The following is an 18,446-nucleotide window of genomic DNA, read 5'->3' as shown; positions in this document are numbered from 1 at the left end:
CAACACAACTAGTGCAACCTGTTTCTACTGAAAATTGTAGAATGGTTTGGTACCAATAAACCAGTACTTTGAATTTGCCCGTACGTGCAAAAAAAAACAAAAAAAAAAATTCAAAAAAAAAACTTTCAAACCGCATACCAGAAACAACCACACAGGCTGTTCCTTCGCTCTCGTAAACGACGACTGGATTGGGACATTGTGTTTATCTATAAATGCGCATAAGAAATCGAGAAATTATTAGAATACAGCAAGTCATCACTATCTGGAAGTCTGTATGTTGTAACCCGTAATGGGGAACGCGGCTGAGGATCTCTTCCCCATCGGCCACGCCTACGCAGCAACATGTCCTGTCATTGGTTTGGTAAATAAATGGCCATAACTTGGGAACCACTTATCCGATTTATATCAAACCTTGAAAAGGCACATCCTCAGGTACCCAGAAATATACCTGGCAAGTTTCAATTAGATCGGACCAGTGGTTGTCGAGAAACAGCGGTCACACACACACACACACACACACACACACACACACACACACACACACACACACACACACACACACACACACACACACACACACACACACACACACACACACACACACACACACACACACACAGCTGGAATTATAGATAGATTACGTCGAAACATCCAAAGGAGGGTCTTGAATGGCGGGGTCAGGAGGGAGAGTTGAGAAAAAGAGAGAAAAAATCCACGGGTCCATAAGACCGAAGATGTCCAATACTGTACAGTGTACAGTGTACAGTGTACAGTGTACAGTATTAGCTAGGCCTGAACTGGCACATGAAAAATACTGTACATGGGCAGCAGATCGAGACCGTGTGTCCAATGTTGACCACCTCCAGGCATCATCCCTGGGTAGGGGTTGGGGGGTAAAGGACGTCAGGGATCACACCCACACAGCCGTCCAGTAGGACTGACATCAACTGTAAAGTCCCATACTGGTGCTTCACAAGGAGGGCTGCGTCTCTCTGAGGATGGTGGCTCATGGGACATTAACCGGCTATCTCAACGACTTGCATTCACTTACAAACGCTCGGGCATGTTTCCTGTGGTTCGTTTTGAACGCCCTGAGGAGAAGTTAACGATTGGGATTTGAAAAACAAACACTCTGCCGACGAAATGTGGGAGGGAGGGGGGAGGAGGTGCAGAGCCATTAATTCGCATACAGTAAGTAGCCATACTGTACAAAGGATGAATGACAAGTGTCCTTGGTTCGTGCACAACTTCTGAATGCACTGTATATAATAACAAAATAAAAATCAACTTACTAGATGACCAGACGTAACCAACCGGTCCAAAACCCACGGTAACCAAGATGCAACCCCAGCACTAACTACCGAAAAGAAGAGTCAAAGGATTAACGAACCTTCGGTAACTTCCAACACTTTAAGTCGCTGCTCGCCAGCTGCCCGAACCTCTTGTGCGGGCGAGAGAATGGCAGAAAGCGCGTCCAGCAAAGCTTCTCGCAAGCCACGCTCCACCGCCATGACGGCTCCTCGCCGAACCGCGCATGCGCCACTTGTCGGCGCCAAGCGCCTCCTGCAAACTCCGAACGGCTCTCTGACCCCCGAGCAAAGCCTCAATGGATTGCTCACCCGAAAGATCGCGCTCAATAAACAATAACTACTTAAATATACATTTTTATATATATCTTGTTACAACAGGTATCACAAAAAGAGTTTTGTTTTTTTTTTTAAATGGAGACAGCGAGACCACAGGTAAAGTGATAACACCGCTTACCACACCGACAGCCGTCTACACCGCTTACCACACCGACAGCCGTTTACCACACCGACAGCCGTTTACACCGCTTATCGCACCTACAGCCGTTTACACCGCTTATCACACCTACAGCCGTTTACACCGCTTACCACACCTACAGCCGTTTACACCGCTTACCACACCTACAGCCGTTTACACCGCTTACCACACCTACAGCCGTTTACACCGCTTACCACACCTACAGCCGTCTACACCGCTTATCGCACCTACAGCCGTTTACACCGCTTATCGCACCTTCAGGGGTCTACACCGCTTACCAAACCTACAGCCGTTTACACCGCTTACCAAACCTACAGCCGTTTACACCGCTTATCACACCTACAGCCGTCTACACCGCTTACCACACCTACAGCCGTCTACACCGCTTATCACACCTACAGCCGTTTACACCGCTTTTATCGACAACGATTCGGGTTGGGATGAAAGAAATCATAAAGGAATCAGAACAAGGACTCAGGCACTCGGGAGAGCGCATCCCTCCGCCACGTAATGCCTGATCCACGAGAACATATCACGCCCAATACATTTTTGAAATATCATGCTATATATCGGTTTAACCCAATATCTCAAATGTGAAGAAACACTTTTTGAAAATCAGATTCGGATGCGGATCTTCACCGAAATCGAATCAATTCTTCCTTGCGACACACCCAACGTGTCCACCAAGTTTCGTTCGAATCCATCCACAACTTTTTGAGATATCCTGTACACAGACAGACAGACAGACAGACAGACAGACAGACAGAGAGACAAGCCGGGAGGCGGCGATGGGTCGCCGAGCAGGACTGTAAGTATTGCGACACTTTGACCACAGGACGAGACTGCCGATACCGGCGGAAAGTGGACGCAGCGACGCGCTGTTCTGGCACATGCTCCCATACCTGACCTGACTTTGACCGCTGACCTAGTGGAGATAGGTCATTATGCAAATGAGCAAACTTGTACTACTCATCGAGGAGCATTCACGTGCAAAAATTTGTTTGGATCGGTTGAGCCGTTTCTTTTCAGATGAAGTTTCAGTTTTCAGGAAGTTTCACCGGGAATGCTCAATGGCCCTCGGACACCCAAGTTGAGAGGGTTGCCATTTAGAAACTATAAGATATATTAAAAAAATGGATGTCATATAGCGGATAGAGAATCACCTTAAGATTATGCATACCAAATCTCATCGAGTTCCATCTTCTGATAACTACTCGGTATCCATTTGAATGAAAAGTACCAAAAATGCTGTTTGGATCGGAAATCCCCAAAGTTCGAGGAGGTGCTACGGGTGAACAAAGATATAAATCGAAAATCCGGCTTGGTCGTTTGTGCACAATGTATTCCAGACGATTAGTGTGAATTTTCATGACCATCCGACCATAACCCTAAGAGGAGGAGCATTTGGCGCGAAGGCACCTCCAGCTCTCGCATATTATCGATTTTTGCCCTTTGACCCCTGACCTAAGCAATATCGGTCAATATGTCCTGAGACAAAGTTGTAGTACTCATTGAGTACCATGAACCTGCAAAGTTTCATTCGTATCGATGCACTCACCTGGTCGCTAGGGGGCCTTCAATTTTCGCCAATTTTCGCGCATACCCTAATTGTAGGGGGCGCTGCGGGTAAAGTATTCCATATATCACAAAAACCGGAATATATTTGGTAGAGCATCACCTGTACATCATTCGTGCCAAATTTCATAACCCTACGTGGGATAATGGCTTTCGGAATTGATTTCGTGTGAACGGTACCGATTTTGATTGTTTTTCGGTTGTTGCTAGGGAACCAAAGCGTCCCTAGCAACCATCACAATTTCCAAAGCACGAGGTCATAAGATAAGCCATAAGTACCTACCACCGGAGTCAGGTCAAAATCGGCCCACGTTTACTACCAATTATGCTGATGACAAACGAACAAACAGCCAAACAAACAGACAGAATTACTGACAATAAGGGTCACCTATTTCGGCGACCCAAAAGACAAACAGACAGAAAGGGGTAAAAACATAACCTCCTTCACCTTCGGTGGTGGAGGTAATACAAAAAACGAGTCGTACTAGATCTCATTTCCTCACATATAGATTCATTTTATTTTAATGTTAAAGGAGAAATGCAATTTCAGTGAACCTCCAAGCAATATTTCTAGAATCATCCATGTCTTATCCATCCATGTGCTGGCAGGATAAATACTCACCTCTTAGCTGTCGAGCCTGAGCTCCAATGTCGGCCCAGTTATAAACTGTCATCCTTGTGTTTCACAAGCAGGGTGATTCATCAATGTGCCATCTCTCAGATAGACATTGAACGGAGGTCCCATCTGCCAGCATTGGTTGATGAACGTTAAAGATCACAAAACATCAGTGTCCTTCATGAAGAGTAGGTGAGCTATCACTGGCACCCTGGAGAAATTCCAAATTCCTGTCTTAACGACTGCTGGTGCTGGGATGGCAATGGCAAACCACCCAGTCCTTGAAACAGCTTCGGCAGCACCGACTCTCTGTAATAGAGTATGGTACATCAGAGTCGTAGTAGTAGTAGCAGTAGTAGTAGTAGTAGTAGTAGGTCCTGGTCCATGTCTTATCCACAATGGGCTGGGAAACATATGACATCAGTTGTTTTTCTGGGTCCTTCGTTGCCTCTGAAGCACATATGTGACAGTCTCTCTTCGCACTTTGGTCAAACGTGAACAAGCCATGGTTGCCTCCATAGAAACTACTTGGATATAATTATGGAGTTGCAGAATTCTCTACTTAATAGAAGTGATAAATTATATTGATGATAAAATTTGGAATTTACCAGTGTTTTTTTTTTATGTTTCTCTTTCACTTTATATGATTTAATCACATTTTAATTAATTTTGGGGATGATATATTGTTACGAATCTGGAACCCATCACACACACCAGCCAGAGTCCTTATCTATCAGTTATATCGATAAGTATGTGTTTCTAGGAAGGGTCCCGTCCTATGTTTAATGGGTGATTAATTGTACGTGCACTGTGAATTATTTTATATTTAGGATTTTAACATCACAAACAACAACGACAACAACAACACTCTGCTTGCGGCATTGTCCGCACTCTTCTCGCGCTGGCATGCGGGCATGTGCCGAATTCCATGCCCCAGGTGGTGCGGATTTCGCAGCAAATATGGTCACGAAGCGTTTTGCTCTGGCTTGGCCCAAATATGGGCATGGAGCGCTTTGTTCTGGCTTAGCGCCAAATAAGGGTATGCGTCATTTTCCCCCCAATGGGCACCACTCGGACCAAAGCTGGGGTGGTCCTTCTCAAGAAGGTGGAGCCGCGACACGCCATCCACCTAATGGGAGTAGGTGACGGGGGCACAGACCGCGCCCCAAAAACGATGGGGAAGGCTTTGATGATTGCGTCCCGTTGGTAAGAGCGCTCTTCTGTCTAGATCTGCGGCTGACTGCATCCCACACATCCGAGGCATCTCGTCTGGCGCATTACAACAAGCGGTCGACCATCTCATCACGGAAGATCACGTCATCTCACCTCCTCAGGGTTCGGCTGCCCAGGTCCGTTCTTTGGCAACTGGTGCTCCAGGAAGGTGCGGTTGTCCAGCCGCGCGAACGTGGCCAGGTAGCCAGCATGTTCTCATCCCTCAGCTCATCTTCCCTCCCGAGCTGAAGGGGCAATAAAGACCTCGAGGTCCATCTCTTTATTGGTATTTGTGTGTGCATGTGTGTGTCCGTGGGCCCTGTCTCGAAGTAGAATTGTTTAAGGAATTGCTTGTAGATTTGATACCTTTCTTTATTCCTGATAACTCTGCTCTGTGTTCCCATCCCCGATTATTTTTGAAATAAATATCCCTTTTGTTGAATGTACCAGCTCGTTCTTTGTCATTTCTGCCATTAGTCTGCCACCGTGCATATTGGGAATTAGGAAGGCCGCTGTTGCCGTAATTGTTCATTTGGACTGACAGGCCTCGGTAACCATCCGCTTGGGTTACACACGGTTCGAGCACGGTAACGGCACATCCCGCTCGAGGCCTGCCGAGAGTGTGAATTCCCCGGTAGCTTTGCCGCATGGGTACTTAGGTATATTGAAGTTTGGCAATTAACCCTACCCCACGCGGTTGAATTATTGGCGATCCATGGTCCTGTAAGGAGCCCGTGCCTTTCGGACTTATCCAAGGGTCACGACCGAAATTCCGGTGTGTTCGGTGGAGCCAACTCTACTGCTCCCCCAAGCAGTCGTGCATCGCCACCGAGACCCGGCCCCACAACAGTATTTGTGCCAATGATTGAGTTCTTTAATTAATCATACATTGTATCTCATGAAGCAAGATTATTACATTTTGTTGTTAATTTGGAAATGCCAGGCCTCTGCCAAGCTGTGGATTTTAGGCACAAATTAATTTTAGTTATTTGTTACCCTTGCTGAAGGATTCGGAGAGGGTATGGCATTTGGTTTCGCTTGTTTGTCTGTCTGTCTGTCTGTTTGTCCGCACAGAACTTTGGTGTTTTTCTCTGCAACTGCTTGGCGGATTGAGACTAAAATTTTACCATTGGTGTGACTACTCATATAAAATGCTTTGTGATAATTATGACGTCATAGGTCACGTGGTGTGGCAGCCATAGTGGAAAAAAACGGGAAAACTTTGGACCTCTGTATCTCTGAAACCGCAATAAGGAAAAAAATTGAAACTTGGCACATGGCAAGTACTCCTCATGGGGAATGAGTGTGGTATTTTTATGATGTCATAGTCAAAATAACGTCAAAAAACATTCATGAAGTCATCGGTCACGTGATTCGGAGGTCATATTGTTTTAAAAATAAACCTACAAAAATCTTCTCTGAAATGGCTGAACAGATCGAGGCGAAACTTTACACATATGACTGCCCATAAATGAGGAACTAGTCACACATATGACGTCATAGGTCAAATGGTTTGGTGGCCAAATTGGATTTATCTGCAAACCTATAAAAATGCTATCTTTACTCTTTTTCTTGTTTTATTGTGTTTTTGACGAGCAACATGTGAGTTGAACCCCGAGTTATTTGGTTGTACTCTCACTCAGTTCCGATTTAAAGGGTGTTTTATTAGAATGACATTTGATAATGTATTTTTGTTGAGTATGTACACTGATTGAAATCAAGGTTTACTCACACTTTTTCCATCATTCTCCACTGACAATCCATGAATTATATTGACTACATTAGTTTTATAGCGAACGTAGTGAGCTTCATATTTAACGCGTGCACATGAGAGAATAGGAAACAACAACAACAACAACAACAACACAATACCCTGGCAATTTGGAATCCGTGTCGTTGGTTATGACCCTTTTGCTTCCGGTTTTTTTTTTGCTTCCGGGTTTTTTTTGCTTCCGGTTTTTGGCATGGGGAATGATGCATGCCGGGAGATAAAGGCATCGTCGGAGACATGAAAGAACCAAATAATATCAGACATGGTGTATATTTCCTCCACTGATTTTAATAAAGATATCTCCCGCATCATCAAAAAATAATTTTTAATCGTGATATACATTATTTGATCGCTGATCCCGAATCCAGGCCGAAGTAACCGGAAATTGCGTAAACAGTTGTGAACAAGTTATGGGTAAAGTCAGAAGCGAATGTAAGAAGAATTATACGTTCGCTTCTCATATTTATTTTTTACATGAGATCCTGTTCTTGGCGGTGTAGTTGTTGTGAAGGTAATGTTGAGGTAATATTATTTTTTGAGATGAGATCCTGTTCTAGGTGGTGTAGTTGTTGTTGTGAAGCTAATGTTGAGGTAATATTAATTTTTTTAGATGAGATCCTGTTCTGGGCGGTGTCGTTGTTGTTGTGAAGGTAATGTTGAGGTAGTATTATTTTTTTAGATGAGATCCTGTTCTAGGTGGTGTAGTTGTCGTTGTGAAGCTAATGTTGAGGTAATATTAATTTTTTTAGATGAGATCCTGTTCTAGGCGGTGTCGTTGTTGTTGTGAAGGTAATGTTGAGGTAGTATTATTTTTTTTAGATGAGATCCTGTTCTAGGCGGTGTAGTTGTTGTTGTGAAGGTAATTTTGAGGTAATATTATTTTTCGAGATGAGATCCTGTTCTAGGTGGTGTAGTTGTTGTTGTGAAGGTAATGTTGAGGTAGTATTATTTTTTTAGATGAGATCCTGTTCTGGGCGGTGTCGTTGTTGTTGTGAAGGTAATGTTGAGGTAGTATTATTTTTTTAGATGAGATCCTGTTCTAGGCGGTGTAGTTGTCGTTGTGAAGGTAATGTTGAGGTAATATTAATTTTTTTAGATGAGATCCTGTTCTGGGCGGTGTAGTTGTCATTGTGAAGGTAATGTTGAGGTAATATATTTTTTTTTAGATGAGATCCTGTTCTCGGCAGTGTCGTTGTTGTGAAGGTAATGTTGAGGTAATATTAATTTTTTAGATGAGATCCTGCTCTCGGCGGTGTAGTTGTTGTTGTGAAACTAATGTTGAGGTAATATTAATTTTTTTAGATGAGATCCTGTTCTAGGCGGTGTCGTTGTCGTTGTGAAGGTAATGTTGAGGATTTTTTTTTTCAGATGAGATCCTGTTCTCGGCGGTGTAATTGTCGTTGTGAAGGTAATGTTGAGGTAATATTAATTTTTAGATGAGATCCTGCTCTCGGCGGTGTAGTTGTTGTTGTGAAACTAATGTTGAGGTAATATTAATTTTTTTAGATGAGATCCTGTTCTAGGCGGTGTCGTTGTCGTTGTGAAGGTAATGTTGAGGATTTTTTTTTTCAGATGAGATCCTGTTCTCAGCGGTGTAATTGTCGTTGTGAAGGTAATGTTGAGGTAATATTAATTTTTTAGATGAGATCCTGCTCTCGGCGGTGTAATTGTTGTTGTGAAACTAATGTTGAGGTAATATTAATTTTTTTAGATGAGATCCTGTTCTAGGCGGTGTCGTTGTCGTTGTGAAGGTAATGTTGAGGATTTTTTTTTCAGATGAGATCCTGTTCTCGGCGGTGTAATTGTCGTTGTGAAGGTAATGTTGAGGTAATATTAATTTTTTTAGATGAGATCCTGTTCTCGGCGATGTAGTTGTTGTTGTGAAGGTAATGTTGAGGTAATATGCAGTAGTGTTATCACGGTTATAGAAATGCACAAATAATTAATTTGATCTATAGTATACCCAATCACACCTTTATGACTAAAAAATTAACAACAAAACTCGAGAGTAAATACTCTAGCAATTTTAAGTCTACCTAATTTTCTAATAAAGATATCTCCCGCATCATCAAAAAATAATTTTTAATCGTGATTTACATTATTTGATCGCTGATCCCGAATCCAGGCCGAAGTAACCGGAAATTGCAGCATCGAATGTAAGAAGAATTCTCCGTTCGCTTCTTGGCTTTGCCTATTCCATATTATCTATATTATTTTGTTATATATTTGCACATCTATACTGTATTAGAATATAAGACCCGTCACTTCACTGACAGAAATACCAATGTTTGCTGTGATGGCTGATCAATAGGGCAGGCAAGAAGAAAAGGATTCCTGGGAGAGCGGGGATAACCAGCGTTGCAAGTTGGCGTTTGCCGTTTTACCACGTGGGCCCATGTACCCTTAAAATAAAAAAATAAAAAATCACAAACCTTCCCGGGAATTCGCTGAAACCACCGTAGTTCGATTTATTGAAATCCGTTAATCCGTTCTCAAGTTATAACACGACAGATATACATACATATATATATATATATATATATATATATATATATATATATATATATATATATATATATATATATATATATATATATATATATATATATATATATATCTTCTTCTTCTTCTTCTTCTTTCGGCTGCTCCCGTTAGGGGTCGCCACAGCAGATCATCCGTATGATCCGCATAGTGATTTGGCACATGTTTTACGCCGGATGCCCTTCCTGACGCAACCCTGGTCGCCTCTTACGACACAGGGATGAGGTACACCTATTTTAACCGGGGTATACACTGGCCCAGTATACTGGTACTCATTGCGCCGACCTCGGAAGGATGACAGGCTGAGTCAACCCCCTGGTGTATTAATTCAGTGGCCCAACGGGGCTTGAACTCAGGACCTCTTGGATCCCAAGCCGCTGCCCTAACCACTGCGCCAACGTTGGCGTAGTGGTTACGGCAGCGGCTTGGGATCCAAAAGGTCCTGAGTTCAAGTCCCGTTGGCCACTGAATTAATACACCAGGGGGTTGACTCAGCCTGTCATCCTTCCGAGATCGGCGAAATGAGTACCAGTATACTGGGCCGGTGTATACCCCGGTTAAAATAGGTGTACCATATCCCTGTGTCGTAAGAGGCGACTTGGGTTGCGTCAGGAAGGGCATCCGCCGTAAAACATGTGCCAAATCACTATGCGGATCATACGGATGATCCGCTGTGGCGACCCCTAACAGGAGCAGCCGAAAGAAGAAGAAGATATATGGTAATTCCAGCGTAACAGACATAATATTGAGACAAAAATCGCATCACTAATTTTGAAAAGGTTGGCCATATTGCAGAGAGTTTCTTTTACATATCGTAATTAGTCTCTATGGCTTTCTGATATTGGTACAAACCCCACTGTGTAGTCTACTACTAAAGCAAAAATCAACACTTAAGAGGCGTAACGGACGTAACATCGAAATGGACACAACTAAAACTGGCCATAGCACAATTCTTAAATCCTGCGAAGTAACGAATTTGTAGTATACCTTTCATTCACGGTAAGCAAACTAAGAATTAGTAGCATACTTTCTATATTCCAACGATACGATCTGTCTGTTTGTTAAAATATTTTGAAAAGTTCACTGTAACGGACGTAACCCATGCGATCACATATTGGATAGTCAATGCTAGGGCGCATTTTATGATATCTATACAATCTCTTACATACATCAGCGAACATTTGGTTGTCTAAAAGCTTGTATAAGCCTCATTGCTTGCATATGCCTCGTTGATGTTGATCTATAGGCACAGAGAAAAATGGACCAAATATGTTGATGAGTAGTTACAGCCTGATCCTATATCAGTAATATTCATCAGCAAATACTACTTCGGATTAAAACATTCATCAAATAGCCATATTTTCGACAAAATGATAACAGACAGAATGACTTACCGTTGGAAGACATTGAGGCAGTTCTTTCAAGATGGCCGCCAAATCACGTGACATCATCCACGGAGTAAATATCTCATAAATTATGAAAATAGTTACAGCCTGATCCTATATCAGTAATATTCATCAGCAAATACTACTTCGAATTAAAACATTCATCAAATAGCCATATTTTCGACAAAATGATAACAGACAGAATGACTTGCCGTTGGAAGACATTGAGGCAGTTCTTTCAAGATGGCCGCTAAATCACGTGACATCATCCACGGAGTAAATATCTCATAAATTATGAAAATTCAGACCTAACTAAACACCGTCCAACAGAAACCCTTTTGAAAAATACATTTTCAAATTTTATGCTTCATGTCCATTATTACGTGGAATTACATATATGTATAGCTAAATCGATAGATTGATTATAAACATGTTACAAGTTGGATTCATGTGGGGCATAAAAATTAATTATATCAATCAAATTTACTTTACAGGGTGTCCAGAAAGTTCAACTTTGGACTTTTATAACATATAATGCACACGATATAAACAAACCGTAAATGGTGTATTGAAGTATAATTAATCTCGCCCCAAAGAGAATGCGAGACTATTATATTACGTGTGTGTGTGTGTGTGTGTGTGTGTGTGTGTGTGTGTGTGTGTGTGTGTGTGTGTGTGTGTGTGTGTGTGTGTGTGTGTGTGTGTGTGTGTGTGTGTGTGTGTGTGTGTGTGTGTGTGTGTGTGTGTGTGTGTGTGTGTGTGTGTGTGTGTGTGTGTGTGTGTGTGTGTGTGTGTGTGCGCGCGCGCACGCGTGCATGTGTGTGTCCGCGTCTCTATTTTTCCTTTAAAAAAATTTTCCTCTGCAACCTCTTGTCCGATCGATGCAAAACTTTAAACATCAGAGGGACTCCCCATGGGGAATATTTTATTGATAACTCTGATGTTATCGGTCACATTGTATGGCAGCTATATTGGATTAAAGGGAAAAAAATTGGACATTATTTTCTCTGAAACCGCAGAACGAAAAAAAATTGAAACTTGGCACATGTTATCAACTGCCCATGGGGTATATACAGTGATAATGATGACATCATCGGTGAAATGGTGTTCCAGTCATGATTGCTTGAATCAAAATCCTTATTTGAAAAATCTGAAACTTCATACATCTGATCTAGGACCTGATGTGAGTGAAGAATTTAATTTATGACATGAATGTCACATGGGGTGGTGGCCATATTGGATTGAAAACGAAACGTAAAAAACACAAACATCTTCTTCTCCAGAACTGCTTAACAGATTGACGTGAGACTTTATCCATATGATCGACAAGCCATGGGGAAATTAGTTTGAAAATTTTCTTCATATTCATCTGCATTGACGCAATTCAGCCTTCATGTGCACAAAGTGATCGTTACATATCCTCACAATTAATCAATAAAGCTGAGGATAAATTTTCTTTTTTAATATACAATGTTAAGGCTCGTATAAGAGCGAACACACAGAATGTATAGCAGAGGGGCGGGAGAGGGAAGCACAAAACGGTGGGGAACAGAGACATTATGAGACCTATGGGGGGGGTACATGGGGTAAACAAGATGGACACTACATGACTTTCAGGTCCTTACACTATAGGGACTTTCAGGAAGGAAAGCAGGGAATTTGAAGAAGGTGGGTTTGGAGTAGATTAATGGGGTTAGAAAAGATCATGGTTTTGGTTGAGGGAAGATATGAGTTGGTAGTGAACACCTGTTTTGAAGAACTGGAGGGAAGAGTGCGATTAAAGAGAGTGTGGGAGTTTGTTCCAAAGGTGGGGGGAAAGGAATGAAAGAGTGAAGGTGAGCAGTGATTCTTCATTTTGGTGGTTTGACCAGAAGGGGATTGCTGGCAGACCTTAAGTGCCCTGGGAAATATGAGTGGGGGGGGGGGGGCAAATCACAGTGAGAGCTGGGGAACAAGGCCAGAGAGGAGATGGCAGAAGACAGAAGGACCACGAACCTGCCTGCAGTGAGAGAGTGAGAGACCCAAAGACTCAGCCTCATTGCGGGAGATACCAATGATCCTAAATGCCTTGGTTTCCACAGCGTGAAGCCGAGAAAGATGAGAGGCAGGAGCACCAGCCCAGAGGGGAGAGCAGTATTCCATCAGGATGCAGACGAAAGCTTTGTATGTGGTCAGGAGCTCAGGTGTGCCAAGGAAGGACTTTGCATGGAGGATGCCTGGTCGGCGACGAGCTTTGGAGGCCAGCTTGGAAATGTGGCTTTCCCAGGAAAGATCATGGCAGATAGTGAGACCCAGAAGCTCGAATGAAAGGACTTCTTCAAGAGGATTGTTGAGAAAGTAGATAGGGGTGGGTAGGGAGGGTTCCAAACAGTCCTTTTGTAGAGACATGGTGGGAGTGTGAGATTTGTCAGTATTGAAAGTCATGTTCCAAGTGTTGGACCAGCTTGTGATTTTGTCCACAACTGCAGAGAGTGAATCGGCTGCTGCTTGCTGATCTGAGGGATGACAGATGGTGTGGCAGAGGGTGGAGTCATCAGGAAAGATATAAAGAGGATTTTACAGAGTCGGAGAGATCATTGATGAAAACCAGAAAAAGAACAGGGCCCAGACAGCACAGGCATTTTAGCAGAAATATTTGGTCAACCTCCCACAAATTGCAACAAAAGCAAACTCAACAGATTTTGATTCCTGGATATGTCCTCAGTGACATAAAAAAGTCCGAAGGGATCCTCTGGGGGGAAAGTCCTGAAATCATGGAAATCCAATATGGCCGCCACCCGGCTTCGGGGAAAATGAGAAAATTGTAAATATTGATATTTTAATATGTTAATATGTTTTTCTGCATTCTAATTGTTTCTAGTTATGGTCAGTATATTGATATACAAGAGTAATTATAAAAAAGTGAAATGTATTGAGGGTAAAATAAATTTTTTTTAGCTTTTTTGTCCAAAAATGTCAATTTTTTGTCCCAAAAAAAATATTTACCTGATACTGATTTTGGCTCCTAGACAAAAAAAGCAACCTTGAAGACACAACATGAAATTAAGTCTATGGCAACACAATATAATTATGTAAATCATTGAAACATGACAAAATTCACAATTCCACTCGGGGCAATCACATCTGCCTGACGAAGGTTTCGAAATGAAAATGAAAATTCGCATTAAACTCAGAAACTACATCCATTATAAACTTACTATACATGTTGAGAAAAATCAAGCATATTAAAGTTAGAACTCGACAATGTCGTCATCATCATCATCATCATCATTGTCACATGGAGTGTTTGTGCAGCCAGAGCCTCTGCAGTTTCCACAAGCTGGAGTGCACTTAATGTTGTGCTTCTTGCATGTGCATCTTATGGTGCTACATTCAGCCTGGCAGTTGCACCTAATGACACGTAACATCTTTTCAGGAGCTGGAGCTGTTGATGTCTGAAATGGCACAAAACCCTCGTCACACTTCTGCCAACCCCAGTCTGTTGAAGAAGTATGCAAGTCTGACGTCTTGAAATGAATCAAAGACCACCTTCAGAAGCATGCCGAGTCTGCAAAGATATCTTCTAGAACTTCGGCGCTCTGGGTTCAGTATATGGACATGCTAGACATTCTATGCAAATACATCCAGGCAGAGCGCACTGGGAACTGGGCACTACATCTACAGGCCATCCAGGAAATGCTGCCTTACCTGGCAGCCTCGGGCCACAACCTGTATGCCAAATCTGCGAGGGTATATCTGCAGCAAATGTCCAACCTCAAAACTCAACATCCAAATGTCCAACAACGTTTTGATGAGGGGTTCCATGTGGTTCGATGAAGTGATCGCCTGTGGGCAGGTCTTTCATCTGACCTGATCATCGAACAAGTTCTGATGAGAAGTTTGAAGACCAGCGGGGGGCTCACACGAGGGCAAGGAATGACAAAGCAACAACGGCTGGTATGGCTACTATCAATACCTGCCTGTGCAGAAATAAACCAGGCAATGCAGGAGCTCACAGGTGTGAACTACAACACTGGAGAGCAGAAGAAGGACATGACCAAAGCAAGACAATCTCGTGACTGGAAGGACACACTATCAGCTCTTCAGTATTTACAGGAACGGAATCCGTTCAGTAGTGATCCACGTCTGAGAAACATTGCCACTGGAGTTCATGCACATCCCACCGTCAATGTCGATACAGCACATGCTGTAGGAGCCAAATATTGAAATCTATAGATGGGAAAACACCTGCAGAGTACACATTTAAGAGGAAAGACCAAGTTGTCACCCTCGGCATGAAGTCATCTGTCAAGATTGATGGAGAGCAAGTCCAGGTTGACCCACAACTCCTCTTCCAGAGACTGATCACTGTTGCACAGACAGCAGAAGAACTGGAGTCGGCCTTCAAATATGAATTGTGCAGCTATCCACCAGCCCTCTTTGATTCCTCTCTTCAGCACCGAGAAGCACACAAGCCAGTCTTTGCTGATGCCATCTGGGATCTTCTTGGATCCGATGTCCCAGCCGATATCCCCAATGATGGGCAACAGTATGTTTTGGATGGCGGGGCACTTGTTCAACGCATTCCATGGTCTCGTGGATCTACATACAGAGACATACGCCACCAGTACACTGATTATGTAACGAAGAAGTACGGAGATGCCATATTCGTGTTTGATGGTTATGAGAGTACCAACACGAAGGACATGACACACCAGAGACGGTCTAAAGGGAATGCTGGCACTACTGTGACATTTACTGCTGACATGCGTCTCACAATGAAGAAGGAACAGTTTCTTGCCAATCGGCAGAATAAACGGTGATTCATTTTTACGTTGAGTGAAGAGCTTCAGAAGAAGAACTGTGAGACACACCATGCCTCAGGGGATGCTGATCTCCTGATTGTACTGACGGCCATGCAGTCTGCTACTGTCACCAACACTGTGTTAGTTGGTGATGACACAGACCTCATCCTCCTATGCTTCCATGCAAGCTTAGAATCCCATGACCTCTTCTTTTGTCCCGAGCCAAAGAAGAACACGAAGAAGCCTCACATCTGGAACATGAAGGCTACAAAGAAAATGATTGGTACAGACATATGCAAGCACATACTGTTTCTACATGCAGTTCTTGGGTGCGACACGACTTCTCGTCTTCATGGGATTGGAAAGGGAGCTTCCGTCAAAAACTTCAAAGCAAACAACACATTCCGTGAGCAGGCCAAGGTTTTTGATACATATCCAGCTTCCGTATGTGATGTGGCAGATGTAGGAGAAAAATATTGGTGATAATTTAATCCACAACGGAAAGTCAACTGACACCCTGGACACCCTCCGGTATCAGCGGTACTGGGACAAGGTGGCTTGGAGCTCCTCTCACGTGCAACCACAGACGTTACCACCAACATCAGAAGCAGCAAAGTATCACAGCCTGCGCGTGTATCTGCAAGTCCAAGAATGGAAGGGATGTGCAGATGAACTTCTTCTGACAGACTGGGGTTGGCAGAAGTGTGATGAGGGTTTTGTGCCACTTCAGACATCAACAGCTCCAGCTCCTGAAAAGATGTTACGTGTCATTAGGTGCAACTGCCAGGCTGTTGATGTGCCAGGCTGCACATGCAAGAAGCACAACATTGAGTGCACTCCAGCTTGTGGAAACTGCAGGGGCTCTGGCTGCACAAACACTCCATGTGACAATGATGAGGATGATGACGACATTGTCGAGTTCTAACTTTAATACGCTTGATCTTTCTCAACTTGTATAGCAAGTTGATAATGGTTGTAGTTTCTGAGTTTAATGCGAATTTTTATTTTCATTTCTAAACCTTCGTCAAGCAGATGTGATTGCCCCGAGTGGAATTGTGAATTTTGTCATGTTTCAATGATTTACATAATTATATTGTATTGCCATAGACTTGATTTCATCTTGTGTCTTCAACTTTTCTTATTCTTTTTGGTCCAGGAGCCAAAATCAGTATCAGGTAAATATTTTTTTTCGGGACAAAAAATTGACATTTTTGGACAAAAAAGCTATAATTTTTTATTTTACCCTCAATACATTTCACTTTTTTATAATTATTCTTGTATATCAATATACTGACCATAACTAGAAGCAATTAGAATGCAGAAAAACATATATTTTCATCTTAAAATATCAATCTTTACAATTTTCTCATTTTCCCCGAAGCTGGGTGGCGGTCATATTGGATTTCCATGATTTCAGGACTTTCCCCCGGAGGATCCCTTAGGACTTTTTTTTCTGTTACTGAGGACACGTCCAGGAATCAAAATCTGTTGAGTTTGCTTTTGTTGCAATTTGTGGGATGTCATCCGACATTTTGACTGGACTATGAACACTGCCTTGAACTCCAGCCTGGACAGGAAGAGGGGGATGAGCGAATTGAGGAAATCTGTGACATTTATTGAGTGCACGGATTATGCAAGTGCAGTGGCCTGCGGAAGTATTCACCCCTTCCAATAATGTCACATTTAGATTAATTACAAATTTTGAAGAAACAATTTTACCAAATTAACTTTTTTATTCATAACTGAAGAGACCGAATGAAACATTGTTATAGTTGCATGAGGTTACATGTCAGTAACACCTGCGAAAACACGTGAACATATCAAAATTCACTGGTTGAAAAAGTATTCAGCCCCTTAATTCAGTACTTGGTGGAATTTTTTGCATCAATGACTGCTATGAGTATTTCTGGGAAGCTCTTTACCAGCTTTATACAGTGAGATGATGAAATCTTTCGCATTGTTCACGTGAAAATTGCTCGAGTTCTGCCAAGTTTGATGAGGATCGTCGATTGACTGCAATCTTCAAGTCTCGCCATAAATGTTCAATTGGGTTCAAGTCAGGACTTTGACTGGGCCACTTGGGTACATTTATTTTCTTCTTATTCAGCCACTCCAGTGTGGCTTTAGCTTTGTGCTTCGGATTATTGTCCTGCTGAATCTTCCACCCAGTTTCAGATTCATGGCTGATTCAAGCAGGTTTTCATCAAGGATTCTCCTGTACTTTGCACCGTCCATTGTCCCTCCGAGTCTGACAAGCTTGCCAGTCCCAGCTGATGAAAAACAGCCCCACAACATGATGCTGCCACCACCATGCTTGACAGTAGGGATGGTGTTGACCGGGTTAAGTGCAGTGTTAGGTTTTGCACCAGACGTAACGCTTTGAATATAGACCAAAAAGTTCAATTTTTGTCTCGTCTGACCACAGAACCTTTCTCCACATTCCTGCAGTATCATTATGATGCTTTTTTACAAACTCCATACGAGCGTTTAGATGCGTCCTTTTTAGTAATGGTTTCTTTCTTGCCACTTGTCCATGGAGGCCAGCTTTGTGAAGGGTACAGGATATTGTTGATTTACGAACACTGACCCCCATTTCGGACATAGAGCCTTGCAGATCTTTCAAAGTCATTGTCGGATTTACAGTGACAATCCTGAAACAGTTTCCTGCTTGCCTGGCTGCTGAGTTTGGATGGGCGACCTGCTCTCGGTAGAGTCTGGGTGGTATGGTATGTCTTCCACTTCTTAATGATGGATTTCTCCATACTCAGAGATAATTC

The 18,446-nt window shown here is 42.8% G+C and overlaps 1 protein-coding gene across 8 annotated transcripts in view; it reads right to left on the bottom strand.

The window, feature by feature from the left end:
• The window catches only part of IPO9 (importin 9), a 164,532-nt gene extending 162,737 nt beyond the window's left edge, over positions 1–1,795 (bottom strand). Inside the window, exon 1 of one of the 8 annotated variants that reach the window (XM_085897459.1) lies at positions 1,391–1,795. In XM_085897459.1, the coding sequence (XP_085753585.1) occupies positions 1,391–1,511 (121 nt within the window). In that variant the 5' untranslated portion in view covers positions 1,512–1,795. The remainder of the gene's footprint in view (positions 1–1,390) is intronic. The other 7 variants (XM_085897462.1, XM_085897461.1, XM_085897464.1 and 4 more) reach the window with 7 other exon arrangements.
• Between the last annotated feature and the right edge of the window lie 16,651 nt (positions 1,796–18,446).

This window comes from Eptatretus burgeri, chromosome 10 (genome assembly GCF_056783735.1).
Source record: "Eptatretus burgeri isolate ZD-2024b chromosome 10, Ebu_testis_v1, whole genome shotgun sequence".
Taxonomy (NCBI): Eukaryota; Metazoa; Chordata; class Myxini; order Myxiniformes; family Myxinidae; genus Eptatretus; species Eptatretus burgeri.
This window is presented reverse-complemented; position numbering and strand designations above follow the sequence as displayed.